Genomic DNA, 19,747 nt, shown 5'->3' on the forward strand with positions numbered 1-19,747 from the left:
CATTGATGTCTGGGGTCTGTTTGTTTTTGAAAACACAAGATGATTTACCTGAGATTCTTCCCTAATATCCTCTCCATAACTCTGAGAAGTAGCGTTGGGCTGAATGCCCACCCCAAAATTTATAATCAAGTGGATTTGAACCTGAATCTTCCTAGACAAAACCCACTTACCATACTATGGGAACAGGCTTAAACCCCCCCACCCCCCCCCAATGGTGTCCTCAAGGGTAAAATTCCCTAGGATTCCTCTGGGGATACCCAACTCCCACCTTGAGAGAGACAAGTCTTTGGATCAATCTGTCACTATTTTTTTTTTTTTTAATTTGATTTATATGCCGCCCTTCTCCGGAGACTCAGGGCGGCTTACAATGCGTTAAGCAATAGCCTTCATACTTTTGTATATTTATACAAAGTCAGCTTATTGCCCCCACAAACTGGGTCTATGACTAATCCATCCAGCTTGGTCTATCTATCCTGATGGGTGGAGCAATGCAGGGAGGGATGGTCTCATTTTTCACCACTGTCTTTTAGAGTTTCACTTCAGGGTTTAACTGGAGGTGTCACAGAGTGGGAGGGATAGGCCACCTTCTGAGCTGGTAATGCTGAAATAGTGGTGGGTGACACTGCTTCTGAGTGGTTGGATTCAAAGTAGAACTTAACAGCTGGAAGTAAAGGACAATATGGCCTCCCACTGGCATTCCAGGTATAGAAACTGGCTTGCTTGGTGCTTGAATTTCATATATGTACTCAAACTGTATGTATTTTGTTTTATTTAACCCAGTTGTGATCCAATAAGGCTCTTATTACTCTATGACAGATAGACAATATTTGAGACACTCAGAAGGCATTATATATAAAAACAATCACAATAAATAACAAAGAATAAAAATGATAAATGATACCTTAATGAATTTTGCAGTTATGTTAATGCCACATAAGATCCTTTGCACCATTATATCTGTGGGCAGTTAATTAGTTTTTGGCATACAGAATGGGCTATGTCTTCTCCTCTACCCGCATTCTGTCTTCCAATGCCTTTTTCTGTTCCTTTGATTTACTCTGGCTTATCGTAAGACTAGCTCTGGTCTGAGGAACTATATGTATATTACTCTGGCTGTATCCATATGATGTATTAAGCCAGGATATTACCTGAGCTTATTGAATAAATCATAATCAACTGGATTCAGACATCTTTCTAATTGTAAGGATAGATTATACTGAATGGATTCCATTCTGGGTTAGGCTAGTCCCTGAATCCAGCCCATGCTTTCCTAATCTAGTGGATCAGTGATTATCATGCTAATTCTGTCATTTCTGCCTCTTCTCTCCCAGAATCAAGCACCATTTTCTCACTGTCTGTTTTCTTAATAACATTCCACATGATTGAAAAAAGCACTTAATCTTGAAGTTTCAGCAAGCAGTTTGTGTCGAAGAAAGTCCAGGACCATATTTCCTGTGGATTAGAGACCTAATGTGCTGCCTTTTATGGGATCAACCCACTAGCCTAGCTAGTTTAGCACTTTTGTTTGGTTGATTGTGGTAATGTTTCAGATTTTTCCCACCGCCTTTGTATAAATGCCAAGGATTGAAGTGAGTCATTGTAGAAGCAAATGGGTTTGCCCCTGAACTATGAATCTTATAGGATAATTATTTTCTCACATGTAAGTTACTTAGTCAAAGGGACAAAAACTTCAGAGAGAGATGGTTATCTATTAGCAGAATTCTTTTTTAAAAGTATATGTTAGTGTAGGATCTAGCTAAAATGATGCCTCTGAAAATAAGTATGGAAGTCATTTACTTTTAAGACTCATATTGAAAACAGTTTAGGGCTTCATCCAAGGGGAAGAATATAGCATAGTTTTTTCAAGGCACTTCCAAACAGCTGAAGATGCAAGCTATGTCATTAGATTAAGTGATACTGTTTTCTTGATGTGGTGGTTTTGGGTGCCATGAAAGGAGAGACAGTGGAAGGATTTTTACACATCAGGTAATAAAATAGCTTGACCAAACATGGATGCAATATATCATGATGTGGCAGCAGTGAAGAGGAAATTTACCACTTTACCTAAGGCAGCGAAATGCCTTGGCTAATGCTGGTGATGGCTAAAGTCACCAGTCAAACTGCTTGCTGAAACTTCAAGATTAAGAGAGGTGCTTTTTTCAATCATTGTTCAAGTCTTTTTGCTTACATTAAAAATCAATTTTATTCTGTGTTGCATATGACTGTGCAGTGCATTACTAATTATGTATGTGTTTATTAAGTATATTATCATTACATGTTTGGTAATTAAATATTTGGGTTTTTTTATAAGTTCTGAACTTTGAATTGGGTGATGTCTTCCTATATTAACAGTCAGAGGCCACTTCTGCTTCAAACTGATTAAAAACCATGAGTGACTCTTCTACAGATACACCATGCACTCTGCAGATAAAAATGGCCTTAACCGCAGCACCATTCAGGATCCTAGAGATAAAAACATGGGGTGTTGTCAAAAGCAGTTTTATCAGTTTCTTTGTTTCAACCTTTTTTTTTGGCGGGAGAATCTGCAGCGCACTGAAAATATGGTATATTCTACACTTCACTTTCCAAGTACTCAGTTTTACACAACTAAAACAGCAATATCTACATATGATTAAGATCATTTCAACACTTGGAGAATTTTGAAGGGGAAATGGAGGGATCTCTAAAAATTAGAAATGATAAAAAAAGAGAGAATTGAGTGTTTTCCCCCAATAGCATACTATTTCTTCTTTTACGCACACAGCCTGACCATTTGCTGCCATACTAGAGCTGCAGAAATCCAGGTAACCATTTGATGGTAGCAAAAAGCTGCCATACTGTTATTTGTTTGCAGCTCACAAACTATACTTTAATTGAATTGATTGGTCTAAAACTTAACCCTTGGTTGAGAGATAGACTGAGCTAGTAAATTAAGGATTAGTTGTCATAAAATATTCATAAAATGTTTTTTCTAGTCCAATTACAGAAGTGCATAATCAGATTCATACAGCATTGTTATATAAAGTTGCAAATTCAGTTCTTGATACAACCTCTTGGAGATCTTTTTTCAATCTAGCAGATCTGAGTTGAAAAAACACAGACAATTGTGAAATGGCTGCCAAGAGAATCAAGATTTATACAGTTCAGATCTGGTACCCAAATTTTACATGTATTTTTATCAAGCCTTAAACCACAGGGTTTTGGAATTCTGGATCAATGATCCGATGCAGAATTCAATCAAGTTCTACCACATAAAGACCTTGGGTCTAGTTGCTATGACTAGGTTATATCTAAAGATTCCTTGATTCCTGCAATATTTGTTCTTAGCTTGTTCTTAACAAGTTAGATGCATTATTAGTCCATCTGTCGTATGAGTGTTGCAACTATCTGACTATTAAATCACAGGCACTGATAAACTTGCTTCTTTAAGAACATGTAAACTAATTGTGTCCACCCTCATCTGGAAGAAAGCTTCATCGCCTTCAAGAGGATCCGTTCTGAATAAACACAACATTTAGATATTTGAAAATTACACTGTCACACTTAATCCCATCCCAAAAAAACATGATGAACAAATGGTGGCTTATTAAGTTAACTCAGTTCCTTATCTTTTTTTTTTTAAAGAAAGTTTTTTTTTAGTTTTTACATAAACATACAATGTATTTTTTCTGAACAGAGTATTGGCCAGTTCACAAATTTAATCAGTTTTTAGTAATTTCAACTAAATTTACAATTTATATATTCCTTTTTTGCCATCATATTTATTCTATTTTTTTAAAAAAAACCAATATTACCCTTCATCCTTATCAGAATTTAACACGGTACATATTGTAGCTGAATGTTAATCGAGTTCAAGTTTATGGTTTCAGCATCATGCAAATAGAGCCTTGTTTGACTTCGCTCTTTTTTTTGTCCGAGCTACTACGGCAATCATTACGGTAATGGTGCCCCGCTCTTCTGACGCAAGCCTTGGGCGGGTCCCAAGAGCACCAATTAGGGCAGCCGGGACAAGAATCCGGAAGCCTAGAGGAGAGGGGTTTTTTTTTTTCCCCCTTTTGGTAGGCAGCAGGGCGGGAAAAAGCCACGCACCGCCGCGTAGAGGGCAAGATGGAAAAGAATGGGATGGTCGTGTGAGTAGCGGCTGCGGAGACGAAACAGAGGAATCGAATAACATTTCTCCTTTCTGCTCTAGATTACTGGACTACATTTCCCATAGTCCCCAAATCTCGCGATCATTAACTAAGGCCGGCAGAACTTTGGGAATTGTAGTGTAACCTGCATGGCACCTAGGGGGGGAAAGGCTGCCGTGGGTTCGGTCGGAGGGCATTGGCATCCGGCAAATTAGGGAGCGGTGTCCGAACCCGCCCGGCATGAATTGGGTTGCATGGGGACGAGGCACAAGAGTGGAGAACTCTGCTTCTCAGAGGCACCGGGTTATGCTCCAAGAAATGGGAGTTCGTGCCTATTTTCCCTTCCACCCCTTATGCCAAATCATTAGGTCTTCAGTGGGTGCAGCTGGTAGCTTCACGCGCCGACATGCTCCCCGAGATCGAAGGCCCAGGAAAAGCCCACTTAACTGAGAAATCTAGTGGTTTGCAGCCCCGGTGCGCTAGTGTTTAGTTTGAGCGCCCGGGATGAGCCAGCGAGAAACTCCAGTTCCGTCTGGAGCTGAATTAGCACTGTGTCAAGAATGATAGGCAGGACTTATAAATAAAAGAGTTCATTAACCTTCTTAAAACTTTCTTAGTTTTAATGTGTGAATAGGTACTGCTGGCAGAAAAGATATTAGGTTTCAGCAGTAGTTTTTGTTCTGCGGTTTAAAAACCAGGGGGGCTCAAATGTCTCCTTTGTCCCCTTTTTGAGATAATCTGCGGGTGTGGAAAGCAGCCTAAGAACATGGTTTTCTGAGAATTTCTCTTTCTCTTCAATTGCTCCTTGGTTCAAGGAAGGCAAAGCTGTAACCTTCCAGATAGGAATGGAATCTAGTTGCTGTCTGCCCCAGTTGGTACCGCCTACGGTCAGGGGACATGAGGATTACAATTCACAATATCTGGAACATTTCACACTGCCCTCCTTCTCTGTTACCTATCTTCAGAAATATACATGTGAAAAGAGTTGAAAATATTGTGTAATCATTTTTGGAATATATACAGTGACATGAAACTTAAGTTCTCGGTGTTTATTTTTTGAAGTTTATTGAAGTGAGATGATAGAATTGGGCTGCAAAGGTGATATTTTGAAATAATTTCCAAATAAGAACATTTTGCAATAAAAAGTACACGTGCATAGTCCAGTTCAATTTGAGGTCCAAAGTTCTGCTATCATTGTCCTGTGCCTATCAAGTGAATTTATCTTATACCTCTTTAGAGGGAATGGCTTTCCCCAGCCTTTTCCTTCCCAATTTGTATTGTATAGTTCACAGACTTTCTATAACCAAAATGGCTAGAATTCTGAGAGTTACCGCTCCATAAGATCCTTAAGTTGATGACTTACGTGATTGAATAGGAATTAATTTTGGGGTGGCATGTATAAAGCGTGGGTCAGTACAATTTTATATATCTCAGTGAAGGGGATTGTAAAAATGTAGTTTTTTCTTATGATACATGGATCATTTAAGTTAGAATCTTATGAACACTTTCCTGGGAATAAGTCCCTGGAATTTAGGGAAATTTATTTCAGAATCACCCTGCATTTAAAAGATTAATATACTACATTGCTGTTGTTGTTCTTTGCCTGACCAATGATGCTGACAGTATAAGCAGGTAATCAAAAGTTAACTGCTACTCTACATTACTGACAATGAAAAAAGATTATGCTAACTTAGAAAAATCATTGTTATGGTGTGACATAGGGGCTAGGGGCATTTGAAATCTGTAGCTGCTTCTGGATAAACTGTCAGCATGTGTAATCCTATACTGTTATGTCTCTTTGACAGCTGAGGAGATTTAACTTTAGCTCTGCTGTGATGTGAGAGAAACTGCTCTGACACTAGCTTTCAGAGGGCTGGAATTCTGCAGAGTTTGGAGGATGTATTTTCCCCCTTACAGGAATCTCTTCTGTCATCCCAAACACTGAACTTCAGCACCCAGCAGGTCTTGCAAGGAGAATGCCTACTTGACAACTCTGCATCTCTGCCTCAGTACCCCAGGCTAAGGGAGCCAAAGTTGTATTGTCAGGCTTCAGTCAGTTTTCTGTTATCCCTTTCAAAGTCAAGCTACTAAGTTTTTTTATTTAGTTTCATTTTGTTTACAGGGACTATTTTTGTAGGGGGAGGCGGGTATATTTGGTTGGTGCAGGTCGTTCAGACAGATGCTTAGAATAAGGCAGTGATTTTAGTTTCTTATTTTAAGTGTCTCTGAGTCAACAAATGAAGACGATTATGGATTGTTTTTGAACTGGTAAGCAATAATAGTAGCATAGCGGAAGGGCTTTAGAATTGGTTATATAATTCTTCCCTCATTTAGTACAAGCATTTGTTTCTGGTACTGATAACTAGTGCAGTTCTTTGGATAGTTTGGTCTATTTTATGTGTGTGGGTCATTTTAACATTAGATAGTATCATTAATATAAGGAAATAAACAAAAGAAATAAAAAAGAATCTGGAGTTGAGAAAATAAACCTCCAGTAAACACCTTTATTGGGGGGGGGGGTCAAGTTGCAAAATTTAATTATGGTTCAGCTGCCACATACTTCCTGTCATCCGTTTTATGTTACTTGAGAAACACAGAAAAACCTGCTTTCATTTGAGAACCGTTTACATAAGTGTATATGTAAAATCCAAGACTGGATTTAGAAGTATTTGGATATATCTCCATAGGAGATGAGGATGCTACATTCAGAACTTGCAGTTTGCATGTAAGAGTAAAGCTTATTTTATAACTTTTATTTAGGAATCAGAGCTCAGAATATTTCTGAAACTCTTCAGAATGCTTTCCTTTTGCAATTGAGGCAATAATCACTTCCAGAAAAATAATCAAGATCTGATTTTTTTTTTATTTAAAAGAATAGCTATTCGGAGGGAGGTCTCATTTATTGTCAGCTTTCTGCCACAGTTGGAAAGAAATTATGTAAAGGACCTCAGGATTTTGCATGTTTGACCCTCACTAGGATAATTCTCAGAAAATGGAACAGAATGGCACTTAATTTGATATCTGGCTAGACCACCCCATGCCCATTAGGTCATCATTTCAGAGATATTATCTTACCTAAGCAGAGAAACGGAATGACTATAGGAGGGCAAAAAAGCAGTGGAAACAGGAATTTCAAGTTGCTTTTGCATTAAGTTTCCAGTGGGAAACTGGCAGGGAGCATCAGAAATCCTTCTTTCCTTCCTTCCCTCCCTCCCTATCATTCTTTTGTTATCTGCCTCCCTTCCTCCATAGAATTCCTATTGGCTTCCTATTTTCTTTGTTTATGGAAAGCTTACAGGGAGAAAGTCAGTGAGGAAGCCAGCAGGCAGCTAAGTGGTTGCTGCTGGGAGTGAGAGAGAACAAGGAGGTGCATGTAGGTGCAAGTTAGGAAGGATACATGGGAATACGTAAGAGGTCATGTAGATGGTGATGTAGGTTGGAAAGGGTGCCCAAGGTGCCTGAGGTTCAGGTAGGATACATGGGGTGGGCAGGAAAGTGTAGATGAAAAAGGATGTGGAGATCACAGTGGTGTAAGAGGGGCTGTGAGGGTTAATTAGGGTGTGCAGAGGACAGTGTGACTCCAGAAGAATGCATGAGGGTCACAAGGGTATATGAACTGAACTGAAATGCTCATGCATAGATGCAGCATGTTGTTTCATTACGGATGCCTCCCATTGGTAAAGAGCTTGGAAAGATTTCCCAAAGCCACGTTTGATGTTGTTTTCCTCTTGTAATCAGCTGCCACAATATTTATGGCAGACGCCATTAACTTTTGACTGCATCGTTAATCCCAAGGAGGAATTAAAAAGATATTATTCGATTTTCCCTGTTACAGATGCAGGATTTCCACTGTTGTAATTCCTACACTAAGGAAGGCTGTAGAATTTATATTGAGAAGTAACTGCTTAATACCACCAGCTATAGTGATCTGGAAGATTCAAAGTCTCCATCTTTTATATTCATATTGCTTTTTGTTTTCCTCTGATTAGTCCTACAGGGTTTCCTGAATTGAAAAATGACACTTTCTTGCGAGCAGCACGTGGAGAAGATACAAAATACACTCCTGTTTGGTGCATGAGACAGGCAGGAAGATACCTGCCAGGTAATTAAAGGAGAAAGGGTGACTTGAATTTCTACAAGAGATGCACAGTTTATCGCTTTCAAATAGTTGCAGTGCCAGTTATTCTTAGTCATTGGCCATATTGCTTGAGTTGAATAGAATTATAGTCCCAATGATACTGTTTCTGTTATTCAGTCATTGTGTCATATCTGAGTTGTAAAAGTCCGGATAGCCATTAGATGGCAGCAAAGAGAAAAGGGACCCCACTAGTTATCTGAATTTGGGAGGCTAAATATTGTATCTTTTTCTATACCTTGTGGCTTTTTTGAAGTGATTGCAGGGGTGAAATCCAGCAGGTTCTAACAGGTTCTGGAGAACCGGAAGCGGAAATTTTGAGTAGTTTGGAGAACCAGCAAATACCACCTCTGCCTGGCCCCAGAGTGGGGTGGGAATGGTGATTTTGCAGTATCCTTCCCCTGGAGTGGGGTGGGAATGGAGATTTTGCAATATGTTTCCCCTGCCATGCCCACCAAGCCACGCCCACAGAACCGGTAGGGAAAAAAAATTGGATTTCACCTCTGAGTGATTGGTAGCATTTGGGGTGGGGTGGTATTGGTTTTTGTGCTTTCAAGTCAATGTTGATTCCAGTGGACTACCTAGACAGTCTCTGCAGTTTTCTTGGCAGGTATTTTCAGAAGTGATTTGCCATTTCTTTTTCTCCCTAGGGCTGAAAGAGAGTGACTGGCCCAAGATTACCCAGCTGGTTTTGTGACTAAGGCAGGACTAGAATTCAGTCTTCTAGTTTCTAGCCTGATACCTTAACCACTATATCAGCCTGACTCTCTTGGATTGGGTACGGACCAGGGGTGGGTTCTACTTATCTTTACTACCGGTTTGCAGCGGGGCCGCGTGCGCGCTCTTCTGCGCATGCACAGAAGTGTTTTGATGATGTCAGGGTTGGTGGGCGGAGCCTCCCGCCGGTTTTACTACCGGTTCTATAGAACCAGTGCGAACCGGGGGCAACCCACCACTGGTAAGTACACTTTCTTTTAATAAGATATTTTATGACATGAATTATGAAGCAAGAGTAAATTTCTGTCAAATAAGAAGAGGGCAAGAGAAAAAATATTCTAAAGATCAGATTCTAGGGAGAGTTCTGGGAATGAATACAGGTAGTCTTCGACTTACAACAGTTCATTGAATGACCGTTTGATCCACGTTCCATCCACTTTGTAATTATTTTGCAGAATTCCGTGAGACTCGAGCAGCTCAGGATTTCTTTGCAACCTGTCGATCACCAGAGACATGCTGTGAACTCACGCTGCAAGTATGGAGGGAACTTTATGTTGTTCTTAATTAGGACTGATGTTCAGGACTGAAGTTCTATTCAGGACATGACTTACCTCTTAAATCTATTTTTATTTTGTTCTTTTCTAAAGTTATCTCTGTTCCACTTGTTTAATGCCTGTGTATCCTGGGTGTTTTTCCTTCTTCTTTGCTTCTGTTATTTATTCATCCTTATTGTACTGATATACTGCATGGATTTCTTACATACCCTATTAGAACTTAATTTGGGATATTTTCATTAGGTTTATTTTCATTAATTTACCCAATGTAGTTTTGTCATTTTAAAAACACACACATATTAATAACCTAAATTTTCGTTTATTCACCTACAAAACAATTATATACATTGCTGACTGCTTTGGGAGTTCTTTTTCCGCTTTTTAATCTTCTATTTATATAATACTTCCTCTGTTTTCTGTCACATTGTTATAAACTTGTCAGTATTTTTTCAGTGTTTATTGTCAGACTGACAGCATCACTTTAAACATTACGTGGGTCTGTTTTTATAATTTTCATATTGAAAAAAGAACCTCTTTTCTTTTTTTCCACACATTAATCTTATTCTGTTTTGGCCCATTGAGAATTTTGTCTGAATATAATTTTAGTTTAAAAATAGAAAATTTTGTGTTTTTTAAAAATTAACTTTTTAATATTTACCCTTTTGTAATATTTTAAATCACTACTTTTCATGATCTTTTAATACTGTTATTGGCAATTTTGTATGCTAACCCAGATGACTTGTCTCTTCATCTGAGCTACTTAATGGTTTTCCAATCACATGCATTTTCAATTTTTTCCCATTAAGTGGTTGCTGTTGCTAATCATTGCCTCCCTCAATTTTTTTATTGGTCACTTCTTCCTCCTTTTTGTCATTAAGGGCAGTTCTTTTGGGAAGGGGGACAGGGGAATTGTGGAACATAAGATTGGGCATTAAAGATTTGATGGGGCCCAGACATATTTAATCTTTATTAAGCAAAGTGAAGAATATTGTCCAATAGGAACTAAAGCATTACATGTAACTCTGCATGCACATGTTATAGGGCTCACCTAGTCATTCAAGGGCAAATTACTTGAACCAAACTACTTCTTTCTTTAGACACACAATTGAAGAGGTCAGCTAACATCCAGCACATTGTCCTAGAATTACCAACATTTCTAGTAGTATGACTGGAATGTATACACACAATTATTGCCACCCTCCAATAGCAATAACACTTAGACTTATATTCCGCTTCACGGTGCTTTACAGCCCTCTCTAAGCGGTTTACAGCAACAGCATAGTGCCCCCACCAATCTGGGTCCTCATTTTTCTGACCTCGGAAGGATGGAAGGCTGAGTCAACCTTGAGCCCCATCAGGATTGAACTGCTGGCAATGCGAATGCAGAGTTAGCCCGCAATACCACATTCTAACCACTGTGCCGCCACGGCTCTTGTAGCATCATATTGTAGCTCTTGAAAAGATCCTCGTTAATTATCATACATTATATAACTATATTCTGCCCCAAACAAACAATAATTTCCCTCTTGCTAAGTTAGGCATTCTTGCATTCCCTGTAAATTTCAGCATATATTTATAAAAGGGTGATGCCTCGTTAGTAGAACGTGAATAATATTAACAATATAGTACTCTCCATTATCACCGGTAGTAATCTTGGAAAAGTTCCCAGGGAATTTGAAGAATAAAGTGAATAAAATTTTAAAAGAGAAAAATAAAATGAAACTAAGGGAATGGTTAGGAGGAATGAGGACACGTGGGGAATTGGAAGAGGTTCTAGGAGGAAAACAGTTGTCTTGGTTAAATTACAGCCAAGTGGAACAATGGACTAAAAACTGGATAAGAGAAAATGGAGAGTGTAGAGAGTTAATGAGGTTCGAGGAATTAATTGAAAAAAATGAAACTGTAAAGGAAGAAAATAAAGGGATAAAAGGCTTAATGAGTGGGATTTATAAAATATTGTTGGAGGAAGAGGAGAGGGAAAATTTAGGAAAGATGGTATGGGAAACCGATTAGAAGATACAAATAGGGCAACAGAGTTGGGACAGAATTTGGCAACAAAGAGTGTTGAGAAATGTCAGTAAGAATAAAAGAGAATTATTACAAAACGGTATGGAGGTGGTACTTAACTCCGGTTAGATTAAGCAATATGAATCAGCACTATTCAGATAACTGTTGGAGAGGTTGTGGGGAAAAAGGAACGTATTTACATATGTGGTGGGATTGTAAATTTGTGCAAAAATTGTGGAAGATGGTGTTTAAGGAGATTGAAGAAATTGTAGGAATAAAGGTAAAAGAGGCACCAAAGGTAGCATTATTCTCACTATTGGAAGATATAAAGTGTAAAAAAGAGACTAAAGAGTTGATAACAAATTTGATGACTGCAGCAAGGTTAATGATTTCTAGGAACTGGAAGACACGAGGTGATTATTGTTTGGAAGAATGGTATAAGGAAGTATGGGATATTGCCCTAAATGATAAATTGACTTGTAATATTAAAGTAAGGAGGGGCATAATGAAAGTAAATGAATTCAATGGAATCTGGAAACAGTTCCTAATATATGTGTTTTCTGGAGGAAGGGGGATACCACCACCAGAAGAAGCTTTAAGATTTTGGAAGCAGGAATGATCCCGAGGGGTGGGGGAGCACTCGTTGATTGTTTGTATTGTGTATATTGTTATATATTATATATTATGATTCATGTATATTAAATTTATATTTTAATAAAATATAAAAAAAAATATTTCAAAAAAAACCAAACACCAATATAGTACTATCAGAGGTGATGTGGATTCTGAAAAGCAGTAGAACTGGGCTATAGAGAAATTCTTTAGTGCACAATATATGTCTGTATACTAGGCAAGATTGTGCCATTGATACAGCAATGCTGAGTTTGTTAATTATCCAAGAAGCGCTTAAAGCTGCCTCTGGAGAGATCTGCAATTATGGTTTCTTAATTTTCTTTTATATAGAAAAACAGTCCACACAGAATGGCAGCTACTGTGCATCATAAAAAATCCTAGCCCCATTTTACTTTTTCTCTGAATTTGTTCCATCATATTGTTTTATATTTTCACTACCATCATGAATGCTAGATTTCCCTATTTCATATAATATGTATGTACAAATCAAGTTTGATTAAAAATCAAATTTATGTGTTGTTTCCACTCTCTTTGGTTTCAGCCTCTACGACGCTTTCCTTTTGATGCTGCCATCATCTTCTCTGACATCTTGGTGGTGCCTCAGGTATGAGAAATGGCTGGGGAGGAGGAGATGCTGCTAATGATTTTACATGGGAGAAGAGACACTAACAAACTTTTAAAACCAGAATGAGTTCTGTCCCACATTGACTTTTCTCTTTCAGGCACTGGGCATGGAAGTGGTGATGGTGCCAGGAAAAGGGCCCACATTTCCAGAACCGCTAAAGGAAGTAGAGGACCTGCTGAAGCTTCGGCAGAAGGTCGATGTGGCAACAGAACTGGGCTATGTCTTCCAGGCTATCACACTGACACGGCACAGATTGGAAGGGAAGGTGCCTCTGATTGGCTTCACTGGTGCCCCAGTGAGTTCAGTTATTTGGAAAAACATACCTTTCAAGAAGTCCCTGTTTGCATCTCTACACTTTTCTATTGGATAGTATAGGAATGTGCTATATTTCTATGTTGTTATTGGACACCAGGGTTCTGAGTCTTTGGCAGCAGCATTTGACAAGTCATTTAGGAAGGAGAAAATGTCTTGGTTCTTAATTACTTTCAGCCAGACTTTTTCTATTCTTGCTCCTCAGCCATTAACTTAATACATTGATCAGTTGACTAGCTAACCATCTACTCCACAAAGATCTGCCAGTTTTATTTTGTGACATGTGATTTTATCTATTGCATTTCATCCCAAAAGACTTAGTTGGACATGAAAACTAATTGTTTCACAAGCTACTTTTTTCGGTGTAACTCTCCACAATAAACTAAGTGTCGATACAGTTTCGAAGGGGAGCACAGTACAATGCCAACCATGTAATTTGTTTGTAGTAGTACTGCTTCACTGTTTTTGCAAGTAATTGCAGAAGCTGGTCTAGCTTTGGAAGTAGACTTTTTTATTCATATGTACTTCTTCTTTCTGCTCACTCTCATCCCTAGTGGACTTTGATGTCCTACATGATTGAAGGTGGTGGCTCCAACACAATGGCCAAAGCCAAGGCTTGGCTCTACCGACATCCTGAGGCCAGCTATCAGCTGCTCACTTTATTGACTGACGTTATTGTGGAATATCTGGTGAGACAGGTGGCTGCAGGTGCTCAGGTGAGTGGATCCTGAACAGCCTCTTTCCATAGGTTTATAGGCATCACAGTTCCTTAAATAGACCGGTCCTTGGTTTCTGAAGGTATATTATTTCTTTTATCTTTCTGCTGAAAAGGATCCTTTCAAAGTAGGATAATCGAATCGATAAATCAGCACTGTATTATTTAGGCTACTGTTCTTAGAACATAAATTTTCATAAATATCTGATTGTATTTCCTCTGTTATTTTTAAGAATAGATTTATGGAGTTCACAAGGACAGATTGAAGCTGAATTTGATGATGTTGGACAGAGCGCAGAAAATGATATATAAAGTACCACTTTCAACTTTTGAGATTTTTGATCTGGCTTTATGAGCTCCAGAAAACTCTTTTTTTCCTCCCAGATTATACTTTTTTCCAAAATGTTTCAAGAGATGTCATCTTGCAGCTAGCTCATATATATAGCCAGGCCAGTAAGAGTTTGCTGACGAGTTCTGCCCTTCTTCCAACTCCCTGCAGTTACTATTATGATGAAACTGAGATCTATCCATATAACTGGCTACCATGATAGGCTTCTTTAATATACTGGTATAGATTCTGTCTATATAAAACTCATTCTTATATTATACCCAGTGGTGGGTTGCTCTGGTTCGCACCGGTTCTATAGAACCGGTAGTAAAACTGGTGGGAGGCTCCGCCCACTGACCCTGACATTATCAAAATGCTTCTGCGCATGCGCAGACGAGCGCACACGCAGCCGCGTTACAAACCGGTAGTAAAGGTACTTACCCTTACCCACCCCTGATTATACCAAATATATAGGAACTGCAATCTTGTTTTCTGTAGTCTTTCACTCGAGAATAGGATTAAAAACTGCAGCTACCATATGACGATCTAATCCTGGAACTAAACCTTCAACAAAGACAAGAACAATGGACAATACTACCTAAGGTTTTCCGGTGTAATTTTCTCCTAAATACATTTTGGTGCAGCCAAAGGCAATTGAAACTTAGATTTGTTCCAGTTGGAGAACCCTAGAATCATATTTCTGTGCCAGGACAGAATGGCGTGAATGCCTTGTACAGTGGGGAGGGCCTTCCAGATAAGTGGAAGGAAGAGCCACTTATCCACGGGAAGAGCCACGGGAGAATAGCCGTTAACCAGGAAGTGATTCTGGTCCTCTGCTTGTCTTTTTTGCCAGGCTCTGCAGATTTTTGAGTCCCACGCAGGACATCTGGGACCAGCCCAGTTTGCAGAGTTTGCCCTCCCATTCATTCGGTCCATTGCGAAAGGTGTGAAGAATAAGCTACAAGAAAATGCTCTCCCTGCGGTGCCGATGGTAAGAGATGGGACTGTTTCCTTCTGCTTTTTTTCTGAATTACAGCGTTTTGTTTATTTTAAAGGCAAATATCACATTTTTGGTAGAATCCTGAAGCTCATTTCATGTTTTTCTCAATGATTGAAAGACCATTAACATACATTTTCTAGTAAACATAAATGTAGAACAGAGAAAAATACAGGTGCTGGTAAAAAGACCTGGATCAGACTAAAGACATTCAGATAGCTATGGAGTGCTTGCAAGTAGGATAGGAGTACAGTTAGTTATAGACTCCAGCAACTACCCTGTTTCCCCCAAAATAAGACATCCCCTGATAATAAGCCCAATCAGGCTTTTGAGTGCATGGCAATAAGGCCAAGCGCTTATTTCAGGGTTCAAAAAAATATAAGACAGGGTCTTATTTTCAGGGAAACATGGTATTACAAAAAAATTGTAGCTTCTGCTGTTGCCAGAAAATTCATAGCTACCCTTATTTAGTAGCCAATAAAAGAGAATAAACTTTATTCTCTTTTTTCTATTCCTTCAGTCTCTTTTGTCAGAACTTTCTCCTGACTTATCAAAACAGTATAAAAATATGAAGAACTTCATATTTTAGTGTAGAAATATACATTTCTAAATGAAAGAATTTGGATGTTAAAGTAGAACAGTTCCCACCTCCCCTCAAATCATAACTGGGAGTAAAGCTGGCATTTCAAAGATTAGTTTTATAGTGAAGACTTTCCATAATCAGAGTGGTGGACAAAAGGTTTGCACTTCCACTACTTTTTATAGAAGCGTCTTTTTCATCCTCTCTAATACCTAACTAGGGAGAAAAAGGGATAATATTCAAATAAACATGTCACTGTGCATAATTTTTAAGCCACGACATAATATAACTTTTCTTCATGCAAAATTCGAGTTCCTATGTTACCAAGCGTTTGTAACCCTGTCCACATAATCCTAATTGTTTTTTATCTTCTTCTTTCCTCTCCATCCACTAGATCATCTTTGCTAAGAATGCCAACTATGCACTGGAGGATTTGGCACAATCTGGGTACGAAGTGGTTAGCCTGGACTGGACCGTATGTCCTCAAGAGGCTCGGTGAGAAATGGGGTGTATTCCCTTGGGAACTCTGTATGGGTGTCATCTCTTCTAATGGCATACTTCCTCTGTTTTGCAGTAATAGAGTAGCTTGTCGTAAAAGTCAAATCCCTCTCACATATGATACTTGAAAAATAAAGGGATGGTAGCAGAAGCTAAGACTAAGTAAAGATACCAATCATAGGTTGTGCATGAAATATTACCTTTGCATAGAGATGAGTTTTCTAGGGCAGGTTAGGCCAGTGATGACAAACCTTTTGGACACTGAGTGCCCAAACTGCGCGCGTGCACACATGTCCAAACTGAAAGATGTGTGTTCACGAACAAACGCACACATACATGCACATGTGCAGACGTGCGCACATGCACAGCAAAGACCCAAAGACCAGTAGGCCAGCGGGAGGCGGGGCATCCCAACACCGGCAGTGTGGCAAGAGGTAAGATCTTTTTCTTTCGTGAGCTGCTGTTTCATCATTTGCAGGGAAACAGAAGCTCACGAAAGAAACGCCACAGAGATCTGACCTGGGGCGACGGTGCGCGTGCCAGAAGAGAGGGTTCTGCATGCCACAGGTTTGCCATCATGGGGTTAGGCTAATGCAGTGTAACAGATAGGACAGAATGTTCTATTGCTCTTCCTTTACAAAATCAGAAATAAATTGTTACCTTATTTTTTTTTAATAAGAAATAAAACAATAAGGTTCCATATAGGGAAATTAGTAATTTTCTGTTTTCACTCAGCTACCCAAGACTTGCTTTTGTGGGTAGCTTCTTATCTCTGCTTCAGCATTTTAGCTGGAGTTAGTCAGAGACGGATGGATGGATGGATTTGACTGATAGCTTGTCTTTTACTTAGGAGTTATCATTGCATGTTGAGGCAATGAAGTCCAACAAGCAATTTTATCTTGGTTAAGTGCCTTTTGTACACTTTAATATTTTTTTTCCCAATTCAGCAAGAGGACAGGAAGAAACGTTACCTTACAAGGGAATTTAGATCCATGTGCTCTATATGCATCCAAGGTAAGGAAACATGCATTAACTTATAATGCTCAGGTTATACTCACTTCTGCAGTCTCTGGCTTCTTATATAAATTCATTTGTTTTCTGCCTTGGTTCTATGGAACTTGAATGGGTTCTGCTGGATAAAGGAAGAAAAATTCTCTACAAGGTATTTATTAAAGGGACGGAGGGAATTCCCTTGCAGAGAATTTTACCTTAGTCCCTTGTGGAGAGTAGGAGGGAAAAAACTTCTTAGTGACAAAGAAAAAAAACACACATAGAAGAGCACACACTCTGCTAGAAAGAAGTTTCCTGAAGATGAGCTCTAGCACAAGTCCGAAAACTGGAAGACAAAACCTCTGGTCCTGATGACCGACCCAGATTGGCTCCTGCAAAGAAAAAAAAATCTCTAGAAACATGAATAAGCCTCTCCCCCCCACCCCCAGCCCTTTATGAAAAGAGTTTTTCCTCTTAGCCACTAAGGAACAGTGTGGTAGGACTTACTAGCTGACGTTCCGAAGCCCCACCCTTCTTATTAGGCGTTCTGAAGCTTTTTTATTTTTAAAATCGGTTCTCCAGCTTGAAAAAGTTTAAAAATTCAATGTTCTTATCTTTTTTTTTTTTTTTGATAAAAAGAAACAAGAAACCAAGGTCTTTCATTGATAAAGAAGTTAAAGACAATTTTCAAATCCTAACCCAATTAAACTAGCCACAGATCAGTACTTTCCTACTGTAAATAAAATCTTGCTTATAGGTTAATGAAGGTCAAAGAGCTGTTGCCAATAACTGCTGTGGACCAAGTGACCAATCAATTACTTCAAACCATGCTTTTGTTATGGAAACAACCAAAGTTGGCTTTAAGGCACAGCTTTTCCCCCCCACTTATGTAACCCATTCAGAATTTTGCATAGTGTGAGCAAAATGTGTCTATCTCTAATTCAGATTGCTTCCAAGCATGGATTGGTCATAAACTAGTCAACTTTAAACATAAACATAAACAGCAAGTTAGGCAAAAAAGCAAAGGAATTGTGCTAGGTTATGGCTACCCAGTTCCCCAATAGTTTTGAAGATTGAAAATGTGATGTAAAAGAGCCGAGGTGGCGCAGTGCTTAGAATGCAGTATTCAAAGCTGACTCTGCCCATAGTCTGGAGTTCGATCCTGAAGGAGCTTGAAGTTGACTCAGCCTTCCATCCTTCTGAGGTCAGTAAAATGAGGACCCAGATTGTTGAGGGCAATTTACTGACATTTAGAGAGGGCTGTAAAGCACCATGGAGCGATATGTAAGTCTAAGTGCTATTGCTATTCCTATTGCTATCTGGTCTGCTTAATCATTTTTCACTTCCCACAGGAGAAGATTGGGGAGTTGGTAAAAAGGATGTTGGAAGGCTTTGGCTCCCAGCGTTACATTGCCAACTTGGGCCACGGCCTCTATCCTGACATCAATCCAGAACACGTAGGGGCTTTTGTGGATGCTGTGCACATGCATTCTTCCAATCTGAACAAATGTTCTTAGAGACTCAGAGAAAACAGTCCTTAAGCAAAAAAGGAAGAAAGAAAGAAAAGAAATGGATCATCTGCTAAGCAAATGTAACTGTTATTGAGGTAACATCCTGGAAAGGATCTGGGTATAATTAGCTACAAAGGCTGCAGCAGGAACTGGCAAAAGGAACCGGGGAGTGCAGGATTTTCACACATATGTTATCTTCTTCTCAGTCTCTACCATAGAAAATGGATTCATTATGAAACATATATTTCCCCAACTGTGTACTTTTTATCCCCAAATTGCTCCTACTGATTACAAAACTAATTTTGAATGCCTCCAACAATCAGTGAAGACCTTTTATTATCATTGAACTTCGTCTGCCCTTCCGCACAGGATTTGGCTGTCTTGTCTTGCTTCCTACCCATCTGTTTCTTGCAGCAACATTTTTTTTAAATTACTTGGATTGCTTTTAATATTCAGAAGTGCCGCAAGAGTGGTGCTGTTGATGTGGGGAGAAGCTCAAAACATCTGGGAAAGAGGAGACATGCCTCAGGCATATGCCTGAATGGTCTGCTTCTGCAGGTTTAAGTGTCCTGTGTCTGAGGAAGGGATAATCGGTCCCCTTTTAGCTTATATGCAAATTATTTTGTTTATACCAGGGGTCTGCAACCTTAAATACTCAAAGAGCCATTTGGACCCGTTTCCCACAGAAAACAAAACACCGGGAGCCAAAAAACCTGGGTGGGTGTGGCCAACTCGATGTCACTCACTTCCATCAGTCATGACACCTCTCCAGCCACGCCTCCCCAGTCGATCATTAGGGCAGAGAACCAGTTGTTAAAAAACACCGGGAACCACACAATCCTTTTGACATCTCTCTCTCTCCCCCCTCCCTCCCTCTCCCTCTCTCTCTTTATCTCTCTATGTCTCTCTCTCTCTCTCTCCCCCCCTCTCTCTGTATCTCTCTGTCTCTGCCCTGGCTGCTTCTCCATCCCCTGCCATCGCACTTACCTTCTCAGGCCAGGCGAGGAGTGACTGG

General features: G+C 39.4%; 1 protein-coding gene across 3 annotated transcripts; it reads left to right on the plus strand.

Annotated features, from left to right (window-relative positions):
- Positions 1-595: 595 nt before the first annotated feature.
- UROD (uroporphyrinogen decarboxylase) lies at positions 596-19,103 on the plus strand. 3 transcript variants are annotated; one of them, XM_070941392.1, is made up of 11 exons: positions 4,077-4,130; positions 6,351-6,398; positions 8,120-8,232; positions 9,438-9,517; positions 12,718-12,780; positions 12,899-13,096; positions 13,668-13,829; positions 15,010-15,147; positions 16,128-16,228; positions 17,179-17,245; positions 18,574-19,103. In XM_070941392.1, the coding sequence occupies exons 1-11, from the start codon at positions 4,108-4,110 to the stop codon at positions 18,736-18,738; spliced, it is 1,158 nt and encodes a 385-aa protein (XP_070797493.1). In that variant the 5' UTR covers positions 4,077-4,107; the 3' UTR covers positions 18,739-19,103. The 3 variants fall into 3 exon arrangements, with proteins under 3 accessions (XP_070797495.1, XP_070797494.1, XP_070797493.1); XM_070941394.1 differs by lacking the exons at positions 4,077-4,130; positions 6,351-6,398 and adding an exon at positions 596-702; XM_070941393.1 differs by lacking the exon at positions 6,351-6,398 and having other exon boundaries at positions 4,054-4,130.
- Positions 19,104-19,747: the final 644 nt, after the last annotated feature.

This window comes from Pituophis catenifer, unplaced genomic scaffold, assembly GCF_029215685.1.
Source record: "Pituophis catenifer annectens isolate HBS135680 unplaced genomic scaffold, rPitCat1.0.hap2 SCAF_3, whole genome shotgun sequence".
Lineage (NCBI taxonomy): Eukaryota > Metazoa > Chordata > Lepidosauria > Squamata > Colubridae > Pituophis > Pituophis catenifer.